General features: G+C 45.3%; 1 protein-coding gene across 1 annotated transcript; it reads right to left on the bottom strand.

The window, feature by feature from the left end:
- Window positions 1–497: 497 nt before the first annotated feature.
- CCDC15 (coiled-coil domain containing 15) lies at window positions 498–26911 on the bottom strand. The gene is made up of 11 exons (XM_074936599.1): window positions 26800–26911; window positions 25624–25855; window positions 24114–24263; window positions 22872–23081; window positions 21012–21128; window positions 16775–16939; window positions 13484–13603; window positions 8914–9017; window positions 2936–3115; window positions 2669–2817; window positions 498–931 (listed from the first exon to the last, which is right to left on the bottom strand). The coding sequence occupies exons 2-11, from the start codon at window positions 25816–25818 to the stop codon at window positions 810–812; spliced, it is 1512 nt and encodes a 503-aa protein (XP_074792700.1). The 5' UTR covers window positions 25819–25855; window positions 26800–26911; the 3' UTR covers window positions 498–809.
- Window positions 26912–27843: the final 932 nt, after the last annotated feature.

Below are 27843 nucleotides of genomic sequence, written 5' to 3'. Positions count from 1 at the left end.
CCTGGGATCTCTTTATTGCCAGGACCTAACAAGAGAAAAAAACCTCAGTGCTCTGTACCCTGCAGAAAGGAGAATATGGGATTGACAACACAAGAAAACTGGGTGTTTTGTTTTAAACATCTTACCGCCTCCTTCTCTTTGGACTTCAGTTGGAGAAGCCTTAAAGTTTTTTTCTCATGGGGCAAAAGCTGAAGACGTTGCAGATTTGTATCTCTTTTCTGAACAGTTCGTTTTATAAATGAAAAGCTGCAAAAAAGCTTTCTGGGCAGACACACTAACAGAATGTGGATTGTTGAGACGGTGGAGCAGGGAGGGAAACTCAATCACAGCCAGACTCCCCATTTTAGAGACTTGTACAACATGAAAGCATGCACAACTACAGCCACAGAAGAATCCTGCACAGATGCTTTGAACTTGGAAGGGTTTATTCAGCAGTTGAATAGACAGAAATTTGGATTTATGCTTCAAGCAAACAAAAATCCCTCATCTATTTTAACCATCCCATGGTAATCCCTTTACATTAGATCCCTGCGTTACTGATCAGTGGTAGTAGCAGGGCTAATTCTGGGCTTTTGGAGTACTCACCTTTCATAGTGTATATGGATCACGCATGATGAAAGGAGTCAGAGGTACAATTTAACCCTGAATGTGAATATTAGTCAAAACAACCTAGTGTCTCTCTAAAGGCTAATGAATGAAGGAGAGTGTCTGCTCTGGAACAGAAAACTGCTCCTGGGAACAATCATCTACTCTGTGCACAGGCCAGCTGTCTGCTAAACATTTGTAAAAGCTGATTCCAAGGCGACCTTTCATGGATTCTTCACAGAAGGTGCATGTACTGAAGCTAAGTTATGGATTGCAAGTCGTGCGGTTGAATTCCCATCCGAAATGTCACATGACGAGATGACCGACTGCAATGCTCGAGCATAAGCTGAAAAATCAAAGAGTGCTAAGTGACTATAGCCTGAGCCAGCTTTCCCACAGAGCCCTGGGGCTTACTTCTGGAGTCATTTGCTAACTTGGGAATTAAGCAAAAAATGCAGTTGTGCCTCTTGACAAAGAGAGAGAGAGAGAGAGAGATTTTCCCAAGGGCCTCATCTCTGAAGGGGGAAAATTCCTAGGATCTATGGGTATCTAGCAGTCATGTGCTCCTGTTGCTGCATAACTGAGCAAGATAAGCTTCTGCATGGCTGTGGGTGCAGTGTAGCTGTTTAGCAGATTACCACATGGGAAGCGGAGACACTAGGGGAACTGGAGACACAGTATGAGCAAGGGCAGGATTGGTCACCAAATGGGAGACTCTATATGAAAGATCCCAACTCCATAAGAGAGCCTTGCATGTATTCTGCACACAAGCATTTAAAGTGTAAAGAGTTTGAATAGCAGTTCCTCACTCACTCACCAGCCAGCTCAGATATTCAGGGCCCTTTCTGTAGGCCACAAGCAGCACTTGAAACAGGGTAGGGAAATGCTCCCAACACCATTGCAGGTGTCTGAGATGTATTAGTGGGTACAGGGTGAATAAAGAACCTTGAACCTAGGAGCCAGAAGGTAAGTGCTGGAGAAGGAGATTTTTAAGGAGCTGGCATTCTACAACATACGTACATGTCTGGGCTAGGGATGTAAAGATCGGTTAAAAAGTTAATCGGTTAAACGATTAAAATTATAACCAGTTAACTGGAGGTAGTGCTGGGGCCCCACCAACCTGACATGGCAGCTCTGGCCAGCGCAGCTGGGGTACCTCCCAGCCAGTGCAGGGCTGCCGGGCTTAATGGTTAATGTTGGTTAACTGATAAGCCTCATGCCCACATGAGCCATTACTGACTTTAGGCCTGTGTATTTTTTTTTTTTTTTTTAAAAAACAAACTGTTGCATTTTCCATTTATGTCTGATGACTTTGTATTTTTGAAAGCCGTTTATGAAGATTGCTCCAAATGTCTGTACAACCAAATACCCTAATTGTTCTGCAGAATAATTTAAACCACAGGACTGCTTTCTTACCGGTGATTGATAACATCTCCCTCCCATCCACCTTCCAATAAAGACCTTGGCATCAAAGTGGAGAGCGGGTTTTCCAAGAGCCAGGCATTTTCTGTACCAGTTACATAGTTGCTTTGCAGTATTTTTCCCTCCCACAATGTGTCCCCATCAGTTCTTTCGAATATAATTTCATTATTAATTCAAACAGAAACCGGTGCACCCCTGAAAAGCTGCCAACCCAGCTCTCAGTGTGACACTTGCAGTTTCTCCAAAGCAAGGGTTACAAATGGGTGTCGAGTGTCTGCAGGCTTTTCTAGTTCCCGGATTTGGACTCCCCCTTGACTTTACATTAGTGAGAGCAGCAGCTGGTGCTTAGCAAGCTCCCTTTAACAGCTGTATAAAAAAGTTACAAAATATCTGTGCTACAAGAAAAATCTAGTTCAACAGACCACTAAGGCTATCAAATGAAATACGAACCCAGTGGTCTATATTCCCGAGAGTGTGCATGGCGGATGTGTGCACACACACAAGTGCAGAGCCCACATGAGAGTACATTCATGGAAATGGTGACATGAAACTATGGGAACTCCTAGCCAGGCTTTACATTTGCCGGTACGGCAGGACTCAGACATCTGATCTCAGTTACTGGGTTTACACCGATTCCTTACTAGGAAGCAAGAGCTCATACCTTTGTGGTTTTTGTAGAACATGCAGTTGTTGGCACAGGTGTCAGGATGAGAGTCCCAGAAATCAGAGCCACAGCAGCACAAAGGAGGCAAGTCAATGTTATACAGTTTTATCTTCTCCCTCATCTGAGCTCTTAAAGCTTCCATGTATCTGCAAAAATAAAACAGTTTCCCTGTGACAGGATGGTACCATTGCCTTCATTAATCCCACTGGCAAATCCAGGATTTTGAGAACAAGAGGAAGAAGCCCTCAATCATTACCAGCTCACCTCATGTATTCCTTATTTCTCTGTTGCTTTTCCTTACTTTTCCTCACTCTTCTCTCCTCCAGTCTGAGCTGAGCCAGTATTTCACATGCTTTCTCCCCAGAACAGGTGTCTTGCTGGTAGGCCATCTCCTGGATCCTCTGCTCCTCTGCACGACGCTGGTGCTCCTTCTCACTCTTAATTCTGTGGATAGAAGTGCTGTTTAATTGGATCTTTCAGAGAGAAGGAAGAGGGTCCCATGGTCAGAGGACAGGACTAAGTCATGAGCACTGGGTTCTGTTTTCTGCTGCCTGTGGGACCTAGGGTATGTCACATACCCTCTTTCCCCCCCACAGCTGTAAAATACTGACAATACCCTCCTTCTAGAAGCATTGGATCTACAGCAAGGATTTGGATTCTGCTGCTTTCTGCAGAGTAAAACAATTCTGCACTGTCTTTAAATGCATCATCAGCTTTCTATGTGATAAACTTTAACATAACGTAATGTAGCAGTAATATAACCTTTTTAGACCTACTTGAGATTCCCCTGTATATGCATCCAAAGATCATACAAGCCCATAGGGCCACAGGATCACACTCGGATGTCATGTTTGAATTATCCACCATGTCCATCAAGCCTTTGTCAGAGTCCCTGCTTCTCAGGATAGGAATCCCCCAGCCTGCAAGTATTGCTACTTTCTTTGTCAGGAGGCTCCTGAGCTGCTCTGCACTCCAGCTCCTCTTCTCCACCTTAGAAAGTAGCAGCAATGCCTATGCCACTGCTGCTTCATTCTCTTAAAGGAGCAGCTACCCAAAGGGCAGGAACCAGCAATTCTGCTTCCCGGTCCCAGTCAGCTCACTGCAGATTTCAAAGGGCCCTGGTAAGTGGGTTTCCTCCCCAAGCACTGGGGGTGATCTTCACTCCTCCCACCACTCCAGGCTGAGGACAGGACTCCATCAGCCAAAGCAGAGGGCTGTAGCTGTGATCTGGGCTTCCCTTTCTTTCCCCGTTGCATTCTCAGAGCAGGGAGAGCGAAGGAAGCCTGAATCTAGGGAGAAATGTGGTGTAGAGACTCCATGCAAAGGCTGATGGGGAAGGGATACAGAAAGGCTCAAAGCTGCTTGTCTTCAGTGCAAGTGTTGGGCTGACCAGCTCTGGGGAATTAATCTTTGTTAAATTGTAGTGGACTTTAAAAAAACCCAAAAAACGTATGTGCTGTCTGGAGTTTGGGGCAAAGACTGGCAACAAGAGTGAGAGGAAGGAATGTTAGTGAGAGGGCTGAGGTGGGAATGGAGGGTGGGATTCTCTTCCTCTCTGGAACTCAGCTGATGGGAGCTAAGTGTTAGAGCTTTGCGTGGGAGCTGGCTGGGGAGGAACTTGTTCCAGCGAATACATGGGGCAGACTGCATCCATGCAATCACCATCCTAGGGGACATGCTGACGACAAAGCTAGGGTCAAGACTTTAGTACAAGTGTGATGGACATTCTGGGCTGCACCACAGGACACACAGCTCTAATGTATGCCAGATGCCAGAGAGCACAAAGGTATTTTACAGCCACCTTTGCCCTCCACCCCAGGAGGGCCCTGACTCTGGCTGAGGTATGCCATGCTGTGCTTGGTGCTTTAATGGACCAGAACATTCTTTATATTTACTTTTTGGTTTTACAATAAAGCTCTTCACATCTAGGTGGTGTTTAATACCTTGCTGTGGAATCTGGGTTATTGTGTAAATAACTATATAAGCGTGTACTAAAAATGTTAAGGACATTCCCTGGAACAAGTTATTACCATAGGCAGAAATGCACTTTAAACAGAGACATCTACAATGTTATTCTTTTCAATGAATACCAAATGCAACAACATATTCTAACAAATCACTGCCAAAATTCAATCTGAAATCAAAGCTGGGTTGAACTCAGATTGGAAGAGTACCAGAAATTAAATAAAGAGTGTTGGCCCAACAGACACCCCCCCACACACACACACACACACAAAAAAAAAACCCCACACACCAAGGAGGAGAGTGCCTAAGCCAAAGCTTCTCTAGTCAAGTTATAACGCCCTAAGATGTCTTCACAATGATGTGCTAATACAGACTTAAGTATGTCATAAGCGTCCTGTTATAAAATCGCAGAGCAAGGACATCTTAGCTTTACATCAAGTGACTATAGGAACAGCTCGCTTCCATATATAGAAAGGCTGGGCAGCTAGTAAATTCAGTCAACTCTCATAAGACTGCATCAACCTGAAACAAGAAAATCCTTCAGATGGTCTCCACATACACAGCAGCCTCTTGGCGTTCATTCCTGGGGCAAAACTGGTTCTGTACTAAAGACTCTTTCAATCGCCACATTTTATTTAAGGAAATGTAACCACCAAAGAAATGTTTCAGAGTAACAGCCGTGTTAGTCTGTATTCGTAAAAAGAAAAAAGAAAAGGAGTACTTGTGGCACCTTAGAGACTAACCAGTTTATTTGAGCATGAGCTTTCGTGAGCTACAGCTCACTTCATCGGATGCATAGCATATCGTGGAAACTGCAGTTTCCACGATATGCTATGCATCCGATGAAGTGAGCTGTAGCTCACGAAAGCTCATGCTCAAATAAACTGGTTAGTCTCTAAGGTGCCACAAGTACTCCTTTTCTTTTTTCTTTTCACCAAAGAAATGTTTCTTTAAAAGGTGCAGTTCTACTCTGAAAAGCGACAATGTAAAAATAACATTCTTTAACATGTCTGCTCCCTGTTGGTATCCAGAGCCAGACTTGCTGACTTTGAAGACAAACGACTATTACTACTTCACTCCAGTTAGCTCCGCAGAATCAACCCAGCTACGGTCAAGTGAACTGCATCCTGTTTCTTCTCTTTCAATGAAATTGACAGCCCAGAGCCAAATCGGAAGGCCAGATTCTGCCCTTCAACATACTTGTGCAGCACCAATGGAATCAGTCTGTTACACCTACACAAGCCCATTTCAGACACTAGAACTGGACAGGTGTACTGGGGACGGTTTGGCTGGCATAATTTTTATTTAATGATTTAATTTAAATTTATTTTACTTTTTATTTAAATTTGTATTTAATGATTATGTAACTTTCACCTCCCAAGGCTAGTTTGCAGGATAGGCACTTAACAAAAAACATCTTTCTTCTCGTAGACGCAACACATTTGATCAGGAAATTAGCAACTGAAATTAAAATGGAGCCCCACAATGCACATTTACAGTCACTTATCAAACCTAGGGATGGAAGCCAAGGGACATTTTATTATACTGTACAAATTCATAGGTTAAAGACCAGAAGGGACCATTATGATCATCTAGTCTGGCCTCCTGCATAATACAGGCCAGAAAACCTCACCCAATAATTTCTGAACATGGAAGCTTGCTCTCAATGCATACCATGAGGATTTTATCTATAGTGCAACTGTCCAAATCATAACTATTGTCACCTCAAACCATCTCTCCCACCAAGTCTTCTTAGGAACCCAGCAAAGTTTCCCCTGCCGCTGCAACACCTTTTATGCAAACAGTCTTTACCTAAAACTGTAGCTAGAAAAATCCACATTCTAGCAAATGAAACAACTGCCTAGCTTATACAGAGCGTGGCAACTAAATAGCAGATAAGTTAACTATACAAGTAGACTTAACACTTTTGGTTGTGCATGTTGTAGCAACCAGGCAAGGTACTAAAACTTCAACAGGACTTTATTTTTCAAGTGGAAACCTCTTTACCAAGCTGCTGCTGCACCCTCAGTAGCTCTCTCAGCCTCCCCCCACCCCTTCCTGTTTCCTGTCCTTTCAGACTCCCAACAGCCAGTGCTCCCAGTTCTAATCATTACAAGCAGCACCTAAACACCACAGTGTAGTTGGTCCCTCCTCCTTACAATTACTGCCAATCCCCATCTTTGAAGAACCCTTTAGCCCTGGCAGTCACTGTACTAGATTTGGAGATGTGCCAAAGGCAGGGTGAATAAAAATTGATTTAAAAAAATAGCTTATTTAAATGAAAAAGTTATTTTAAAAAATAAGAAATTACTACAACTTACATTAAGGCCTTAATGTACTAGAATTTAATAAAATGATTTAAGCTGAATTAAAGCAATAGTAAGCAGTGCTCATTTGCTACCAAAGTTTTAAAGAAAGTCAGATTATTGAAGTAGTGGAAGTCACTGACTAAGCATCTGGAAGCAGAGTTTGCAGGAGTGCTAAACCAGCTTTTGACAGCAGTAACCTCATCTGCAGATGCAGAGAGAATATTTTCATTTCAGTTTGAAATAATGACTAGTTCATTCACATTTAAGAAGCCACCTGGGAGCTGGAAGATGCAGGAAAGTTTGTTTTCCTCTTCCAACCTATAAATAAAAACTAGGTGTGAGAGGATATGAGCTCTATTAGTTCTAAAATCTTCAAGGACAGTGGTGACCAGAAGCAATTAGTTCAGTTCAATTCATTAACTACACATAATACTTAGTTTTAAATGCAAAACATTTTGATAAACATTAGAATTTTCTTCTTACGTATCCAGCATATCTTAGGTAGTTTTATTTAATTAATAAAAAACATATTAAAATACCTTTTTTGGGTATTTATTTGAATTCGAATTCCCAAACAGAGCATGACAAATCACAAGAAAAAAAAAGTCATGTAGTAAGAAAGTGGTGAACGATACATTTCTAACATCATAAAAACGTAACAATTGAGAACCTGAATAAATGTAAGATAATTGCTTAAATGAATGTATTAATATTGCGTAGCCTCCTGGTGAATAAAAAAAACCCACCACATTTAGAGTAAAGACTATATTTAATTGCAAATCAACATGTTTCAATGTCAAGCATCAGGGGGTAGCCATGTTAGTCTGTATCCACAAAAACAACAAGGAGTCCGGTGGCACCTTAAAGACTAACTTGGAAAATATCTCTTTACAGAAACTATTTAGTTTATCAAACAGAATGTTCAGAGTTGACATGGATCACAGTCTATCAGTCTATCTACATTGCAATCAAAGCTCTTGAGGACACAGCCAAGCTAGCTTTCATCTAGCTAGCTAGTAGTAGCGAAGCCCAGGCAGCTTGGGCTGCAGTAGCCCAACCAGGACACCGCTCATGTACTCTAGCAGCTACATCACTGCAGTGCAGACATACCCTGTAAGTATCCACGCAGGGAGAAGCTAATAGTAGAGAGCTTTGTCTACGTAGCAGACAAAAATCACCACACGCTCCAGTGGCTTGAAATTGAAACTAGACAAATTCAAACTGGAAATAGGAGTGCAAACTTTTCACAGTGAGAGTAAATAACCATTGGAACAACTTATCAAGGCAAGTAGAGGATTTGCTAAAACTTGAAGTCTTTAAATCAAGATCAGATGTCTTTTAAAAAGCTTCCATGCTAGTAAAGCCACAAGTTATTGGCCTTGATGCAGAAGTTAGTCTGAAATTCTGTGGCCTGGAAAAATCAAGAAAGTCAGACTAGATTATCACAATTGTCCCTTCAGGCCTTAAAATCTGTGAAATTTACGACAACCTTCTTTCAGTTGACTGTACATCGAGGGCAACATCTATAACAGAGGTGGCCAACCTGTGGCTCCGGAGCCACATGTGGATCTTCAGAAGTTAATATGTGGCTCCTTGTATAGGAACCGACTCCAGGGCTGGAGTTACAGGCGCCAACTTTCCAGTGTGCTGGGGGTGCTCACTGCTCAACTTCTGGCTCTGCCACAGGCCCTGCCCCCACTCCACCCCTTCCCCTGAGCCTGCCGTGCCCTCACTCCTCCCCCTCACCCCCAGAGCCTCCTGCATGCCACAAAACAGCTGATCAGGAGGTGCAGGGAGGGAGGGGGAGGCGCTGACCGGTGGGGCTGCCGCTGGGTGGGAGGTGCTGGGAGCGGGGGCTGATGGTGTGGCTCTTTGGCAATGTACATAGGTAAATTCTGGCTCCTTCTTAGGCTCAGGTTAGCCACCCCTAACCTATAAAGAAATCCATGATTATTAGCAGATACCTACTTTGCAATTTTCTTCTGATGCTCTTTCTGCCTTTGCTGTTCCTTTACTTGTTCTCTCTCAATATCCATGAAGAGACGTCTGTATCTCAGGTACTGATTTTGACGCTGCAGGAAAGACGACATAGTCTTAAGAGGAAGATGTCTTGGTGCAATATACAGCAGGACCTGGAAGTGGCACTGCAAGGACTCACACTGTGCACATTATACTGTAAGAATTAAAGGAGGAAGGCTTAAGTTTTGAGCTGAGAAGTCTCATCAAATATCACACTGCATAAAAACCCAATAAGGAAGACCCTGTGAAATCCACCACAGAGTCTACCTGTCTCCAGCTGCTGCAGATGGTCATTCTGATGATAGAAAACAGATGTCTTGTCAGTAATCTTGTGCTCCCTGCCTATGAGTTTCTGCTGTCTCCGCAAGGGAGAATTAAAATGTTTCATTGCACACGTTCCACAACCGAAGAAAGGCAGGAAGAAAGCTGTTACTGTTACTTTGCTCCTCTTCTCTCCAGCTACCTTGCAGAACTATGATCTTGGTACCAACATTTTCTATTGCAGGGGTTCTTAAACTTTTTGGCAGTGTGAGATCTAATTAGCAATATCGTCTCATATTGCTTATCTTGTAAGGTATTTTCACTGGAGCTGGCCAAAAATTTTTTTCCAATAGAAGAGTCCCCCCCTTCCTCCCACCCCCAATCAGAAAATGGTGTTTCATTGAAATCAAAAAGGTTTCACTGGAACGTGCCAACTGACAGAAAAGTTTATTTGAATGGAAATGGAGGGCTTTGTTCCAATTTTTTGTTTTGTTTCAACTTTTTAAAAAATTAAATGTATTAAATTTAAAAGTTTTTCAATGTTTGGATATCACAGAAACAAATCATTTCAATAAAGTATTTCAGAATTTTTGTTCCATGGTAAATTTTGACTTCTCATCCTGATTGGAAATGAAAGGAAATTTTGAAGTGTCAGACTTTCCCACAGGATGGAAATTCCATTTTTCCTGGTCACCTTTAAGTTTTGCCTTCTTTCAGTGTTATTTTGTAGCTGCAGTGAGGTAGAGGAAGCACCATGTGACCAGCCAGCTCATTGACAACCACCAGCAAGTGAGCCATAGGCCACAGTTTGAGAATCTCTATGCTCCTGATTGACCCACAGTGGATCTCCCAAGACAACATTCATCTACCCGACCACGTGCACTCATAGTTCTTCCTCCACCCCCAAGACTTCTGTGAAAATGAAAGGATGAGGGGTAGCTCTCTTTTATGAACACCCAGCCAGCCAGCCATAAAATCCCTCTTTGTTCTCTACTTGCTTTACCTGTAAAGGGTTAAAAAGTCTCCCTGCATAGGTAAAAGGGAAGGGGCACCTGACCAAAAGAGACAATGGGAAGGCTAGAACTTTTTAAAATTGGGAAAAAACTTCCCCTTTGTCTGTCTGTGGTTGTTCTCCGGAGAGAGGGATCAGGGCATTGGGGATTGGTCCTGCTTTGAGCAGGGGGTTGAACTAGATGACCTCCTGAGGTCCCTTCCAAACCTGATATTCTATTGGAGGGAGGGATAGCTCAGTGGTTTGAGCATTGGCCTGCTAAACCTAGGGTTGCGAGTTCAATCTTTGAGGGGGCCATTTAGGGATCTGGGGCAAAAATTGGGGATTGGTCCTGCTTTGAGCAGAGGGTTGGACTAGATGACCTCCTGAGGTCCCTTCCAACCGAGATTCTACGAGGGCAGCAACTATGCTGTAAGAAGCTTTGGGCCAGGTCTGAAAAATCATTTGAATCATATCTAGAAACTACTCATTTGAAACCCCCAGATATGTAAGTAGATTAGGAAGACACGATCAGGTTTATCTCCTTTTATTTCTTTATGGCTTGTAGACTCCTTTGTGCTAACCCCAAATGCTTTTGTTTTGCTTGTACCTTTAAACTGGACCTCAAGAAGGTTATTCTTGATGTTTAATCCTCGGAAGAGTTTTTTGTTGTTTTTTTTAAATCTAGCAATAGCCTGAGTTTCCAGATGTATTTTCTTTTTGTTTTTAATAAAAATTTACCTTTTTAAGAACAGGATTGGATTTGTGTGTCCTAAGAGGTTTGTGCACGTGTTTAATTAGCTGGTGGCAACAGTAGATTTCCCTTTCTTCTCTCTCACCTCTTCCCCGGAGGGGGTGTGTGAAAGGGCTTGAGGGTACCCCACAGGAAGGAATTCCCCAGTGCGCCTTCTTGAGTTCTCAAAGGGGTTTTGCATTTGGGTGGTGGCAGCATCTACCAATCCAAGATCAAAGAAAAGCTGTAACCTTGGGCGTTTAATACAAGCCTGGAGTGGCAAGTATTAATTTTTTAGAGCCCTTGCAGGCCCCCACGTTCTGCACTTGAAGTGCCAGAGTGTGAAAATCAACCTTGACAATGTCTGTTGTCGAATCTCTGAAAGAAGGGACATCCAGCATAAAGGAGGGCCTGTAGTGAGAAGCCAGAACCAGGTGTGTGGAAGATTTACATTACCCAGCCAAGGAGAGAGGAGGGGCTAGGGACATTTTTTCCTTTAATCCTTTCACATTTTCTATTCAAAATAAGAGACCACACGGTTTTAAGATTAGCCCTTTGTCTGATCAGCCACAGGCCATGTGAAAAAGCCATGCCATCAACACCAGCAACAGCTGGAGCCTTATTCAGGATCAGTGGTTTCACAGGGGAGACAAGCCCCGTATATGTTGCTATATAAGGGGAAGTCTTTGCTGTAAAGGCTTCCGCCCCACCCATAGAATTCAAAGGGAAGAAAAAACCCATGGATGTACTAAGAGTGGAGAAAGCTTCTAGCTAAGCTCACATCCCATGCAGATTCATAAGTTTTAAGGCCAGATTGGACCATTAAGATAATCTAGTCTGATCTCTGGCATAACACAGGCCACAGAATTTCACCCAGTGATCAAGCCCATAACATCAGGTTTAACTAGTTCATCTTTCACAAGAGAAAGAAACCCTATACAGAGTCTAGAAATAGCTTCAGAACAGAGGTCTGCTGAGCACACATCAAACGTTGCACATGGCATAGAAACGCAAGTCAATGCTTCTTTGGTGAAGAACTGCTCCATGTACCTAAAAAAAACTGGTTTCTAGGTCATGTGTTGCATTTGATGCACTGCTATTTTCACGGTTTATATAGGATTTTCCTCCCATGTAGACCCTCTGCTAAGAGTTGAGATGACTGAACTTTTGGGTGATCATGAAGCTAGAAATAATGATGTGCAAGATACTGGCAGGCTTGCAATGGAGGAATCAAGCTTTAGGGTGTGAAAGAGAAAGGAAATGGGAGGCTGAGTGGGAGAGAGCAGTAAGCAGAGAGGAATGGGTGGAGGAACAAGTCAGAAAGGTTGATATTCAGAGGTGAGAGACCATTTGGAAGCCACCAAGGAAAGATTCTTTGGATCTCAGGGGGTTCAGTGCTTGTGAAGTAATTGATAAGAAGTTAAAATAATTTAAGAATAAAAGCAAATTGTTTATCATCATTTGAGTTTAGGTATAAAATATGGCAAGACCCACAAGTGAAAGAGGGAAATATTACATTCAAATAAGTGGACAGTGAAAGGGAATGGGTTGGGGGAAGCACCTACTAAAATATTCTCTCTTTTGGGTCTCCCCGGGGTTGTCATCATCCTAGGTCTTCTAGGATGTAAGCTCAGCAAGGTATGGACTAGCATGATGCGTCTGATGCAGTGTCAATCACGTGGTCTGTACTTAATAGTTACTAAATATTAAGAGATAGCATGGCTCATTCTGTGTGTTGTACAATACCAAGCACACTGAGGGTGCTTCATAAAGACAGTGGTCACAGATTCATTGCATGGTACAATTAGAATTATTTTGTTACAATGGATGTTCTGTAAGAATTTTGTTGCAGAAATCCAGGTCAGTGCTACTGGGTTTGGCAGACCACAGAAACCTCTCTCCTCTACAGGTGGGTACTTTGTTTGCAACGCTGTACACTGTGTGCTTTGCAGTTTGTCTGGATTCCAACATACATAAACGGAAAAGTAACAAGTTTTGCTTGTAGTTAAAGCCAGCCCTGTGTGTAAAGGAATGAAAAACTTGCATAGGAGCCAGTTCCATAAACAATGACTTGGACCTCAGTAAAGGTCCAACAACAGAGAAATATCAATCCTCCCTCGCAACTAGAAAGACCCTAGAAAGAAGCCAAATGGCAAGAGAACAGAAATCCTCATGGGCCGAGCATGCACTCTGCTACTCTTGGACTGCAGCGTTTCAGTGGTTTTGCATGTCTTTTGTGGCAGTGTACATGGTAAGTTAAGTGCTGGGATCCATGCAGGGATTATCTCACCCACCGAGGCTACGTAGTTATGGTTCCAACTGCCCCAGTGATTCCATGTATGAAGTCTACCAACAGCCTTAAGGGTGTTAATAAGTATTATACAGTATTGGCAGCTATGCCACCAGCTTTGATATATTATGCCAGTTTCTGGTTTTTCACAGTAAATAGCAGTGTCTCCTAATGTGCCCTGCTCTTGGTATAATTCAGATGCAGATGCTGAAAACAAAATAAGACTTTACACTATTTGACATACTTGTTTCTTGGTTTCTTCTCTGTCTATCCCAGGCCAAAGTACAAGGGGAGCTTGGCAATCAATGCTCAAACCTGAAGACGGGCCAGCAGGGTCTGACGCCTTCATTAATCCATTATAAACCTGAAAAAAAAATAAAATCAGTGGATCAAGACATGATTGGCCTCAGCACTTCAACAGAAGTTTTTTGACACTCTGGCTTATTGAAAGTTTATAGGATTTAACACTGGTCTTTTGACTAAGTACACAAGATCTGTACACCATTCATACGAAACACACAATATCGGGCATTAACATTGCTGATAATTTTATGCATGGCACATAGAAAAGATCATTGGTGCCACTATTATTGTTCATAAAACATCTGCATTTCTACAATCGGGCATTTATGACACTGCCATTCAAGTTTGTTTTGGACAGAAACCTCAGCTTGAAAGCAAACTGAAGTTTTATTCACGGCTATAATCATTTTTGGAAATTGAAGTTTCCCCACTTTAGCCCAGAAATTGTGCAATACCCTTACAGAGCTCTGTGCTCAACACATCTTTAGAAAAAAAAAACAAAACAAAAAAACACACACACTCAACCTGTGGAACTCATTGCCAGAGATTATTGAGAAGGTGAGAAGCATAACTGGATTCCAAAAGAATTAAATAAGTTCATGGAGGACAGGTCCATCAATGGCTGCCAGCCAAGACGGTCAGGAACACAATCCCATGCTTTGGTTGCTCCTAAACATCTGACTGCTGTAAACTGGGACTGGACAACAGTGGATGGATCACTCAACAAATTGCTCTGTTGTATTCATTCCCTCTGAAACAACAGGCACTAGCAACTGTCAGAAGACAGAATATTGGGCTACATGGACCATAGGTCTGAGCCGGTATGGCCACTCTTATGTTCTTATGTAATTAATGTGAAAATTAGTGGATGTTTTTGCACAGTACGATTCTTTTTTTTTTTTTAAACACATGTATGTCTGACTTATTTTATTAGATATTCCCAGACAGAAATGTGTTAAAGATGCCGTTAAGATTGAGATTCTATACTTATTATAAGGACAGAAATTACAAGAGCATTGCAGTTATCCCAAACTGACAAATTAAAGACCTTAATTCTGAATGTCCTGGTGAAAAAATATGAGAAATTCAAAACATTTGAAAACATGGAGATGTATAGGTAAGGTCCCCCAAAACCACACTTTTGACCCTGTAGTGTCACTAGCACTAACTTCCCTTCCCCCCCCCCCCCCCCATTCACACTTAAGATCTGATCCTGCAAACTTCTACTCAAGCAGATCACAGTTTGCAGAGTCATGCTTCCACATTGAAAGATGGGGATTTTTTGATCAAGGACTTTAAGAGGTTTGTAGACATCTTAATAGGTAAAGCCATTGCACTCTTACAGTGGCCAAATCACTACCATCCTCCCCTCTCTCTTACGTTCTTTTTCCCTGTAAGGGCTCAGAGACGTGTGTGTAAAGCCAGTTGTAAGTGTGACACTTTAGCCACAGGAGCCCTTTCAATACAAATAGAATAATTCCATGACCTAGGCTTAAGTTTCTATACACAGATACAATGTGTTCAGCTTCACTTGTCTAATTAGTGGCACACAGAATGCTAGTGAAGAAGAGATTCTTCAGCATGCCATCTGAAGAATCAGGTTTGGGAATGCGTATTTTTGTATGTTAATGAAGGAGACTAAAGTTTGCACAACCACTGACTGACTAAGGGCAAAGCACTTGTATGAGCACTCACCTATTACGGATGGATAAGTCTGTCTTGGAGTTTGCTTTTGCCCCCTCAGAGCATTACTATAGGAACGCAGCTTTCTGCTTTACTTTGGGTGCGAGTGATAGTTAACTCTTACATGAACTCTGAACTTGGGTCCTGCCAGAAATAATACTTTTCAGTTCATTCTTGACGCATATTTATTTGCGAAGTCAAGGCCACTTATGCATCAATTTGTCTTGTAAAACCACTGTTTAAGGATCAAAAACTGAATTTAGGGGGACTGGAGAACTCTGGTAGCTGGTAAAGGGACATAGCAAGAAAGCTGTGCAAATACTGCAAACAGCTACTTGCAAACTGTTCAATTACATGCGCATATTCTTAGCTATATTCACTACTCTTTTTTCTTTTAGTTTAACAAACGTGTACCAATGAATACTTGTTTACAAGAATATTTTCAGGATGTGGAAGTCTCACAAATACTTAGGCAAATATTTGAAGCAGACAGAACTTGCTCAAACCCTCTTGCTTCAATATTTATAACCTAATCATGGATCAAAAATAAGAACATCACATGTCTAATATAACCATTCTTGGCACAAATAGTAAATACTCAAAAATGGGAGCAAACAATTTATAAGCAACCCATTGGGTGAAATGTTTGCATAAAGTATCAAATTCAAACAAATGTTTATATAAATACAGCTGCCTGCTTGCAAACAGAAAAAAAAATTTCCAGTAATTAAATATGCTGTCAAAAGTACCTGTCCCAGATTCACATGGAATATTCACCAGTAATCATGGGTTCAACTCCAGCCCAAAATGGCAGTGATAAAAGAAAATTAAACAGCTACTTGCTGTTTAGTGACTTGAGTGAATAGACACCCACTAAAAAAAAGTCACCACTACAAATGCTACTCTTTGCTATCAAGTTCAGCAGAGAGGTCAAAGTAGAAGTCTGAACTCTCATCTGGAGCCTAGAGTTCAGGTTAGGAGGTCATCTGGCAGGGCATCACCACTGCTCAGACAGTAGCTGTTCTGGAACAGCAGTCTTAAAGACCAGAAGCCTTAGAAGAGGGGTGGGCAACCTGAGCTTGAGAAGCAGCCAGAATTTACCAATGTACATTGCCAAAGAGCCACAGTAACACGTCAGCCCCCCTGCCTCCCACCTACCAGCAGCCCTGCCAACCAGCGCCTCCCCTTCCCTCCCCATCAGCTGTTTCATGGCGTGCAGGACACTTGGAGGAGCTGGGGGGGTGGGGGTGGGGAAGAGAGAGTGCGAGGGCATGGCAGGCTCAGGGGAGGGCATGGGAAGGGGTGGAGTAGGGGCAGGGCCTGTGGCAGAGCCAGGGGTTGAGCAGTGAGCTCCCCCCAGCACACTGGAAAGTTGGCGCCGGCCACTCTAGCCCTGGAGTTGGTGCCTATACAAGGAAGCACATATTAACTTCTGAAGAGCCTCCGGAGCCACAGGTTGGCCACCCCTGACTTAGAACAAGAATTAGGCTTGCCAGGACTGGCTGACCCAGCCTTGGTCACATCAGGTCTGGGATTTTAGATGTCTTACTTTTCCAAATTCTAGTTTGTAGTACAAGTTGTCATCACCCTGCTCAGCCTGCTTTCTGGCTGTTGCCTGGTCTTGTAGTTCAGCGGGAAGGTCATGACGTCCTGCCAGAGGAAACTCCTCACACTCTTCTCCATGCACTGGAGTTGGCCTGCGAGACACTGGTTTCTGGGGAAACAAATGTGAGATTTAAACTTAACTACATTATTTCAATGCACGAGCAGCTCATGAATATAAGATCCCTGTAAGCTTTGGGTGTAAGAGCAACCTGAGGAAACTTGTTCTCTGGGTCAGTGGAGGCTAGGCAGGTTGTAAAGGGGACATGCTCGAACTTCAGTAGAGGGGAATGAGCAAGGAATACTGCCACTGTAGATTCTAACTGGTGGACAATTTTGTCAACAGTGCAAAAGTGACTAGCTGGTGGGAATAAAGGAAGTGGTCTTCTGTGCATGTCATTTTGCAGTTGCAAGAGATGCAAACATTAATTGTTGCTACAGATTCTCTCAATACTTAGAACAGGAGCCACCTGCAACATCCATATTTGTGGTACAAACAGGAACTACCTGTGGCATTTGCAAAGTAACTGTTGGCAAATACAGGGTGCTGTATGTGCAGGTTTTCTGGAGTCACATCAAGGTGTGCAGAATCTTGGGACCTCTCAGAAGAGAAGATATTTACCCTGCACTAACTATAAATATTTGAGATGTTGTAGTCAGCATGGCTCCCACTGTAAGTGTACCTGAGATCAAAGTTTTATGAATAACAGTGTCTGTCAGGGTGGTACGCACACACACTTTCTCCTGATGCTCCCATCTGAGGGCATAAAGGTCGGATAGCCACAAACCTCCCTTGGGTCCTTGCAATTCAAAGTCCATGGCTGTGAAGGATTCTGAAAAGCAGGGATGGGGAGCAGATCCACACAGATTACATCTCAACCAGCCAGTTACTGTAGGGTAAGTAACGGATCTCTCTTCAAGAATGAGAGTGTGGATCCCACAGCAGGTGTCTGGCAAGCAGTTTCCTCATTAGATGGTGGGAATGAGGAGTTTCAAATAAAAATTGAAGCACTGCTCTCCAAAACTTGGTACCTGATCTAGCCTCGAGGTCAAGGACAGAATATCTGACAAAGGTCAGTGACCTGCTCTACAGTGTTGCAATGCAGATCTCAGATACTGGCATATCCCTGTGCCCTGACAGAGTGAGCCTTGAGAGTTGAAAGGAGAGGTTTGCCAGCTATCTTGTTACAAGTGGAAATACATTGTGTGATCCACTTAGAAAGAGAGTCTTTGCAATGAGATGGCCTGACTTTTTGAAGGGCTAGATGTGGCCTCAAACAGGTGAGGAGACACGCTAAAAGGCATGGTCCTGTTGATACAATGGAGCAAAATTCTGTCCATCAGGAATTAGCCCAGATGGGCTGAGTTCATTTGTTTTAGTTTCCTTCAACAAGTAAAGAGAATATCGAATTTAGCTGAAGTTAAAGGACACAGAGTTGGACACTCACTGAGTTCTATTTAGCTGTCTCTAGTGGTAAGAGGGAAACTGGGGGTCGTGGCTTCCCCACCACTGATACCCTAATACCAGGGCCCAAGGAGAAAGAGGGCCCAAGCAAAGCCCTGACAGATATGGCTATCCAAAAGACAAATCTCACATGCATGAGGAGCATGGACACTTACAAACGGATCCATAGCAACACACTCCAAGAACAACAGATTCTAGTTTAAGCTGAAGAAAACCTAGAACAAGAATTTGTGGATAATTCTTTTATTGAACACACACATGGAAGTGTTCAATACATTTAATCAGGCCATGGAAGATAGAGGGGCGGTGTTCACAGAGAAGCAGGCCGGCTATTGCTTCAGACCCTGGATATCTGAAGATGCGGTAGATCTTAAAGGGCATCTCTGAAAACGAAGGAAGATAAAACGCAGACCCAGGGTATCATGGACTCAGGATTTGTTCTACTTTGCTGTTTCTATGGCTTGACAAAAAAAAAAAAAAAAAAAAAAAAAAGACATTCTTGAAACCTTGCAATAGGCCAGACCAATAAAGAACGCACAATGGCAAGAGATGAGACAAAGGGTTTTGTTGGCCTAAGTAATGACTGCATTACTTTGAGCATTGAGGCCACTAGCATCCCAGAAAAGTGCCAATAAAAAACATTTGTACCGCTTCACCCTGTCATGCACCATGGCTTTCAGAGAAACACGTTCCTAAGCGAGATAAGGCAGTAGTTAAGCTATTTTTGTAGCTCTTCCACCATAAAGCCAAACTCCTTGAGCACCACAAGCCCAGCAGTGCACATGTCAAGAGAACTCCATCAATGACCCAGAAGCATTTCTCAGCGGTTCTCAAACTGTGGGTCGGGACACCAAAGTGGGTCGTGAGCACATTTTAATGGGGTCACCAGGGTTGGCTTAGACTTGCTGGGACCCGAGGCCAAAGCCCTACTGCCCAGGGCCCAAGCCAAAAGGTGGTGGGGGATCAAGTAACAGGCACCCTGCCTGGAGACAGTAGGGCTCAGGCAGGCTCTGTCCCCTCTCCTGGGGTTGTGTAGTAATTTTTGTTGTCAGAAGGGGGCCGTGGTGCAATGAAGTTTGAGAACCCCTGCTCTACATGAAAGTGTTCATTTTAGAAGCCTTCTAAAATGAGTTGGGTCCTTTTGGGAAGCTAGGAACTGACAACCCCCCTTGCAATTTTCTAATGGTATAAAGCACTGGGTTTGGGGGGTCGGGAGAAGGGGGGGGGGGGGGTCTTGCTAGGTCACATAACTTCACATGGGAAGAATCCCATGCACCGCTACAGACTAGGGACCAAATGGTTAGGCAGCAGTTCTGCAGAAAAGGACCTAGGGGTGACAGTGGACGAGAAGCTGGATATGAGTCAACAGTGTGCGCTTGTTGCCAAGAAGGCCAATGGCATTTTAGGATGTATAAGTAGGGGCATTGCCAGCAGATCGAGAGACGTGATAGTTCCCCTCTATTCGACACTGGTGAGGCCTCCTCTGGAGTACTGTATCTAGTTTTGGGCCCCACGCTACAAGAAGGATGTGGAAAAATTGGAAAGAGTCCAGCAGAGGGCAACAGAAATGATTAGGGGACTGGAACATATGACTTATGAGGAGAGGCTGAGGGAACTGGGATTGTTTAGTCTGCGGAAGAGAAGAATGAGGGGGCATTTGATAGCTGCTTTCAACTACCTGAGAGGTGGTTCCAAAGAGGATGGATCTAGACTGTTCTCAGTGGTAGCAGATGACAGAACAAGGAGTAATGGTCTCAAGTTGCAGTGGGGGAGGTTTAGGTTGGATGTTAGGAAAAACTATTTCACTAGGAGGGTGGTGAAACACCGGAATGCGTTACCCAGGGAGGTGGTGGAATCTCCTTCCTTTGAGGTTTTCAAGGTCAGGCTTGACAAAGCTCTGGCTGGGATGATTTAGTTGGGGATTGGTCCTGCTTTGAGCAGGGGGTTGGACTAGATGACCTCCTGAAGTCCCTTCCAACCCTGATATTCTATGATAACATCAGGCCTTTTACTCATCATTTGGGCAGGACTGAATGTGGCCAGCCCTGAGCCTTGGGCTAGTGCCATTTTGGGAAGCAAACTCCACATTTTAAAAAGGAGGGGTATAGAAGGAAATGTTGGTCTGGAAGGCTGATTTAAAAACAAAACACCTCTCTCTCTCTCTCACAACAGCTATGTGATGCTGTTTGAAACGCTAGCCCTGGAAGTGGATAAAGAAGAAAGTGACCTGAAGTCTCTCTCAACTGTTGGCTCTGCACGGCAAAAGAAGGTTGCTCATACAGAAGTGAAAAGCATTGAAATATCTGTTCTCTGTGTATTCAGGGCTGATGGGCAAGAAGGAGACATCTTTACTGTCACTATTCAGAGCAGGACTGTACTTTATTGGTGGTTTCAGTAAGTTTCTTTTCATGTGGTTTTCAGTGGAGCTTGCTTTACCTGAATAAATAGTAAAAGGAGGGGAAAGAAAAAGTAACAGGACAGTCAAAGCACACTACTCTGTACAGTAAAGGTATGTCCTTGGATCTCTCATCCCCAGTTAATTTACGCATATGGGAAAATAGTTAAGTGACAACAAGAACCCATTTTATTTTACTCTTTATTGAAAAGATCCACTGCACTGTGTGGTTGGCTGATTGGACAGGGCTCAGGATCTTCACACAATGCAGCAAATAATTTATGATCACAACTAGTGGCTGAGCTGAGTCAGCCCCTCACTTACGTTTGTGGTTGGGCTGACACACCAGACGCCTCCTGGAAGTTCGGGCAGGCCCGCTCCTTTGGGCACTGTTTTGCAGGATGCTAGCCGGCGACGGACCTGTTTCATGGTTTTACTAAGCTGCCAGTAAGAAAGACACATCAACAAAGTGCTAACAGGTTCACAGTTTAGCGATAGCTTGCTGCTACAAACGAGAAAGCCAAAAGGTTCATTACAAGGTAGAAAACACCACATCTGAAAGTAGTCGTCACTCAAAGTGGCCAACATCATCTTGGCACTTTGCCTGAGGGTATAATCCAGCATCAGTTGCTTGACTGTTGGGAGTAATCCACTGACAGGTACGTGACAGGCAGCTGCAGTGCCTTGAAGGCATACCTCAACTCTAATCCATGGGACAGCTCTTGGTAAGAGAAAGGATTTCGTTTATGGCCAATTCACTCCTTGACCAGTCTGTTATGATGGCCAGGGATGTGCCCCATTAATATATGATCACCAACAGTTTGTTTCGTGTGCCTCAAAGCTGTCACAGCCTGACTTTGGTTCCTTCTGACTGTTTTAGATTTGGGCTTTGGGCCTAGACATGAGAAGTTCTAGATCTCATTCCTGCTACCCAATTACATGTGCTGTGTGACTAGATCAGAGAAAAACCTGTGCTTTACTCCATTTAGCCCCAATTCTCTTGCCACCAGTAACCTGTGCACGAGAGGGAGGAGGGATCTACCGCCCCCCTCTAAAATATCTGTTAGAAGCCAGTACCAGAAGCTGGATGTCCACCTTGATCCAGCTCTGAATGTCCTATGTGCTCATGTATATACTGACAGACACAGACACTCAGTAACCTTAACCCAGGGTGGTGGTGGTTTCTTTTTTATTCTTGTTGTTTTAATATAAGCAGGTCTAAAGGCTTATGATACAGAAAGATACCATCATTATTAGAGAGGGTACTGAGCCAAAGCGCCAGATACCTCTAAACTTCACTGAATTTGCATTGGGAACTGAACTGTTAAGCTCAAGCACAGCCACGTGGGATGATAGTGAGAAATTTTTTAAACTGCAAAGATAAATCATAAGCACAGTTATGAACTTTGAAAAGGCAGCTAGCCCCCCTCCTCACACATTCCACAAGGCTGTAGTTATCTCACACCTTTGTTACTCGATATGCAGAATGTCAGTGGGGAGATGACTCCACCTAGTGCCTTCTACCCAGTGACACATACCAATAGGGAAGAACCTTTATTTTATGGAGGTTTTACTTCACTTCTTTGAAGATTTCTCACTAGTGGAAATGCAAGCATTCCCTTTAACTGATGATGGACCAAATTTAAGTACAGCATTCTCAATAGGGATACTTGTTGTTAGTTTTAATACTGAGATTATGGCTAAATGGAACCTCAGCAGAATCAATAATCCAAAAAAAGTCCCCTATATAATAGCTCTGTACTTTGCCACCACAAAGCACTGAATGTAAACACACAATGACATCCAGTGGATAAAAGAAGAGACTGGAGTAAAAACACAAAACATACCATCATCTTCCACCTTAGGAAGAGGTAAGTGTCATGAATGAGATGTACAAAAGGTAAAAGTAGGGAAAGAGAAGTAAAGCATTGTAATGTTATATTGTAATAACCCAGTTATAACAATACAACTCACACATGCTTCCCTTGTAATTCTAAGTGTCAGAGTACTCTACAAAGACTTTACATTCACAATACGCAGGTGTTCTAGCTCATTTCTAAAACAGAGTGATTCTGTATCGCAGTTGGGGAAATTTTAATGCTATGTGTTACTGAAAATATGTTTTCATTCTGGGCACACAACAAATGGAGGTTGTGACGTTGTTGGCGGTCAGTAAACACTCACTGTGTTGGCTTGTTGATGGAATAACTGGCTTTGCTTCTCTCTTCCCTCTTCCTCCCAACTCACACAAAGCTGCTGCACAGGGATCAAGTTGGTACCAGAACTGCAAATGGCAGATGCTGCATTACTTCGATACACACATGTATTCCTCTTGGGGGTCAAGTGAAGCGCAGAATCTGAACACTGCATCACAACAGAGCTTTCTTTTTCTGCCTGCAGTGATGGGGGGGGGGGGGGAGGGAGGAGAAAAAAAAAAACACACAAGTCCTGAACAACCATCTTACTGAAGTCACTCATTGAGTAAATCCACACATGTGTTGATCGTTTGCTGCACCAGGTGCTACCTGTGAAATTTTCATTCATGTGATGACAGAAAGGTAGCAGTAGCAGATGGATTTTTGAGGTTGCTGCTCCGCACTCAAGAGTTGCGTGCACCTGAAGGTTAGTGCCCCCTCAGATCACAAAGGTGACCCCTCATAGAACTGAACATGTGGATCAAGTTTAATAAAGGGAATTTCTGTGCTAACCTCCCTTCCTTGTTCATCCTCTCCTGCCAGAGTTCAAAGATACAAGCAGGGCAGAAAGTATGGATCTTCAGAGGCAATACCTCTTTCTTCTTCTTCCCCTCCTCCTCTCCTGACAAGGCAGGGGAATGGGGAAGAGAGCAAGGAGCTAGCCCAGTCCAGCGACATGTAGCTCAAGCAGATTGCAGTCTGCAGTGGAGCAGTCAGAAGGCGCTAGCTAGTAAGATTCTAGAGATACTGCAGGTTGGAACATGCACTTGAGGAGGCTCATGCTCAACTACCAGTACCTAAAAGATCCAAAATATGGAACTAGGGAAGCTCCCAGCTAGTCACACACTAGCGTACAAGACTTAACAGTAGGAATCCTGCAAGGGTCGTATCGGTAATAGACACCTCAGCAATGGTTTTCAGTTGTGAGTGGGTGCGGGAAGAGGCCGGGGGGAAGGAGAGGAAGAGGAGGAGAGAATTCCCTGCTGGTCTTCCCTAGGACATAGATCTCTGGACATTAAGTCTATGCAGGATGCCTAGAGTCAAAGCAGCTGTGGAAATAATTGCAAGTTTCCTGACTTTTCTCCAATTAAGAGTCAAGCCTTAAGATTGTATGAATAGTGGTTGTATTTACACAGGAATGCTTGCTTTTGAAGCAGTGTCACCATCTAAGCAAGGCTCCTGGTGTGAATCAGAGCAGAGAGAGGCTGGTGATGATACAGGTTTTCCCTACCGCTTCACAGGATTTCTGGAGCTGCTGCTTTCTCCTCATCTTGATTTGCTGATTCACCCTCTGCTTCACTTCCCCCTGGAAGCGTTTCAGATTTTCCTCTTTTTCCTTTTGCTGTTCCTTTAGGTCCTCTTCAACCTGAAACGCTGAAGCCTGTAACAGGTTAAAGCAGATGTTCAAGTTAGCTTTTTCGCCATGCAGCTTCACTACAGCCTGGATTTCAGCTTCTCTCACTCTCTGGGACCTGTATATAAACCTACAGGCAAGCAGTATCTCTAGGGAAAGGGATGTGTGTAAATGTTCTGGTTTAAAGATAAACACAATTAGTTAACAATCTGTGTTACACTGTCACAATTTTCTGTGAATCTAGTAACAGCTGCACAGATGGGTTGGGAAGATCATGTTACAAAGTGGAAATCTTTACTTTCCCCCTTTAAAATGCATAATATAAAAAAGGAAAGAAAAGGGGCATATTTAATAAAGCCACTCGTGGGGCAATCAGACATGAAGCTGCTTTCGGAAAGGCTGACAGAACCACAAAACCTGAATCAGAAAACTGGAGGGTTGACATCCCTTGTGGTCTCCATTAAGCCCCAGTGCAAGTCCCACATCTGTCTTTCAACAACCTTTTCATGTACCCATCCCAGATCTGTTATAACATGTCAGGGAACTAACTTACGGGGCCAAAATAAAGCAAGACCTGCTCTTCTCAGTACTTTCACCATCGGATACAAAACAAACACTCACATAAATCAGCAATTTCAAGTCTCACTTGCACACGAGGGCCATTCGTCAAACAACATTAGCTTCAAATATGACTTAATAAATACCCTAATTCAACATTAACACCACACCAAGAGCAGGCATTCAACACCACAAACCCAAATTAGATAAATTGCAAGAAAACTCAGGAAAAAAAACTGGCATTTTCTTTTAGATTTACCTTTCTCCATGAAGCTCCATATATATAGCACATAAAACCACAACAGCAGAACTAAGACTGCCACTGTGGGATTTATTTTGTGGTTAGTTACAAAAAAAATGAACTTGTCTGCACATTTTCCAGAGTACTATAGATTGTCATCTTAAGGGTTTCTGCATTAACAACCCCTTAAGATGAAGGGAGCAGTTCAGGTCTCTCACAGGTATCATTTCATACTATCTGCAAACTCAGGAAAACAACGCTGCATTGGTTTACATTCAGGTCACCTTTTCTATCTTCACAACTATGAGTACCAAAAACAGAATTCAATAAAATAGATTCTGCAGCAAGGGAGGACTTGCTGTGGAATCGCAGAATACAAAGGGCCCTGCCCATGACTATCAGACTTCTAGGGAAGAGTAGAGAAATAAGGAGCACAAAATCAAGAAAGAACGTTTAGAAGCTACAATCTGAACCCCAGCTGAGATTCCAACTCAGAGAGGATCTACTCCTGGCCTATCAGAGCTAATAAGGGAACAACCTGCAGAAAGCAAACAGCATAACAAGAAAGCATTCAGACATGGCACTCACGAAAGCAATGCTCTTCTCCCATTTGCCACCAGTTTGGGCGCTCTCCACCCAAACCCCCACAGGGGCCACACTCTGGTTCCTCTCAGCCAGTACCGCCTGGTTCACTGCCACCCACAGACACCTCGCTTTGTCCCCTACAGGCTGTCCCACTGCCATGCTCCGGGCACAGGGCTGCTGCTTCGCAGGTGACAGCATCCCAGTCACAGGGGAAGCCAGCCCCTCATCCACAGCCCTGTTCAAAGACAACGAAAACAGCAGTTCAAGAGAGAGATCTACGCAAAAGCAGCCCAGTGTCCCCAACCCCATCCCACGCCCACAAAAGTGGGCCTGCTGCCCTGCCACAGACATCCCTACGCCAGCCCCAAACTAGCCCATTGCCCCCACTCCCACCCTACCCCAGACACGCCCATCCCACGGCAACATAACCAATGCAGCACAAACCTGTCCCCACCAATCACCCTACCCCATTGCCCTAAACCAACCCTACCCAGTGCCCCCTGCCACACACCCCCATTCCCTCCCCACAAAACAAACCCAGCACTGCCCGCCCCCACCCGTCACCCTACCCCATCCCCCTAAACCAACCCGACCCAGCGCCCCCTGCCACACACCCCCATTCACCCCCACAAAACAAACCCAGCCCCGCCTGCCCCCACCCGTCACCCTACCCCCTAAACCAACCCAACACAGCGCCCCCTGCCACACACCCCCATTCTCCCCCACAAAACAAACCCAGCACTGCCTGCCCCCACCCGTCACCCTACCCCATCCCCCTAAACCAACCCGACCCAGCGCCCCCTGCCACACACACCCATTCCCCCCCACAAAACAAACCCAGCCTCGCCTGCCCCCACCCGTCACCCTACCCCATCCCCCTAAACCAACCCGACCCAGCGCCCCCCGCCACACACCCCCATTCCCCCCCACAAAACAAACCCAGCCTCGCCTGCCCCCACCCGTCACCCCACCCCCCTAAACCAACCCGACCCAGCGCCCCCCGCCACACACCCCCATTCCCCCCCACAAAACAAACCCAGCCTCGCCTGCCCCCACCCGTCACCCCACCCCCCTAAACCAACCCGACCCAGCGGCCCCCGCCACACACCCCCAACACAAACCGAGCCCCGCCTGTCCCCGCCCCCATAACCCCCAGCGCTGCCCCGCAGCCAGGCGCACCCGTCACCATGGCAACTCAGAGATACACCCCTGCACGCCAAGGTTCCGCGCGCCGGGAAGCAGCTTCCGCCAACCGCCACTTTGAATCCAGGCGCCGCTCCCGCCCAGCGCGCTCGCCCCGCCCCAGGACACGCCCCTCCCGCCCCGCTTCCGCCGAGACACGCCCCCAGGGGGTTTCCGCCGCGCGCGGCCGGGCTGGGCGGGGCCGTTGGCGGCTGCTGCGCAGGCGCCGTGTGAGCCGCAGGGCAGCCCCGGCCGCGGTCCCCAGGGGGCGCGGTGGCTGCGGGGCGAGCAGGGCGGGGCAGGGCCTGCGGGAGCGCGCCCGAGGTGTGCGCGTGGCCGGGGACAGGCGCTGCCCCGCTGTGCAGTGCGCGGGGTGCCGGGAGCCAGGGATCCAGACGGGGAAGCGCGTCCCGGCAGAGGGCGCTGCAGCACCGCTCGTCCCAGCGCCTGGCAGCACAGCCTCCGAGCTGCCCGCTGGGTCATCCGACCAACCAAACACCTTCGCCCTGCCCGACCCCGCCCCTTTCCCCGGGCCACGCCCCTTTCTCCGAGCCGCGCCCCTTACCCCATGCCACGCCCCTTTCTCCGAGCCGCGCCCCTTTCCTCGAGCCACGCCCCTTTCCCCACGCCACGCCCCTTCCCCGGACCAGGCTTCTTTCCCAGGCCACGCCCCTTCCCCGGGCCCAGGGGTCCCCTACCCTTCCCTGGGCATAGCAGATTCCTACTCCCAGACGACTGGCGGGCGCCAGACACCCCGCCGCCCACAAGCAGCCGCGGACAGGAGCGTCACCGCCGCAATGCCGCCCGCGGGCACCGCGTTGGGGACCCCTGCCCTCGGCCCTGCACCACTCACGCCATTCCCCCTCCCTCCCTTGCTGGCTCTCCTTCACCCACACTTTCTCCGGGCGGGGCCAGGGGGTTGGGGTGCAGGCTCTGGGCTTGGGGGTGGGGCCGAGGGGTTGGGAGGAGGCTCCGGGCTGAGCCTGGGGCAGTGGGTTGGGGTGCGGGAGAGTGTTCGGGGTCTGGGAGGGGCCCAGGGCT

The sequence above is a fragment of the Natator depressus genome, chromosome 22 (genome assembly GCF_965152275.1).
Source record: "Natator depressus isolate rNatDep1 chromosome 22, rNatDep2.hap1, whole genome shotgun sequence".
In the NCBI taxonomy this organism is placed as follows: Eukaryota; Metazoa; Chordata; order Testudines; family Cheloniidae; genus Natator; species Natator depressus.
The sequence above is the reverse complement of the archived record's forward strand: the minus strand, read 5'-3'. Positions and strand labels throughout refer to the sequence as shown.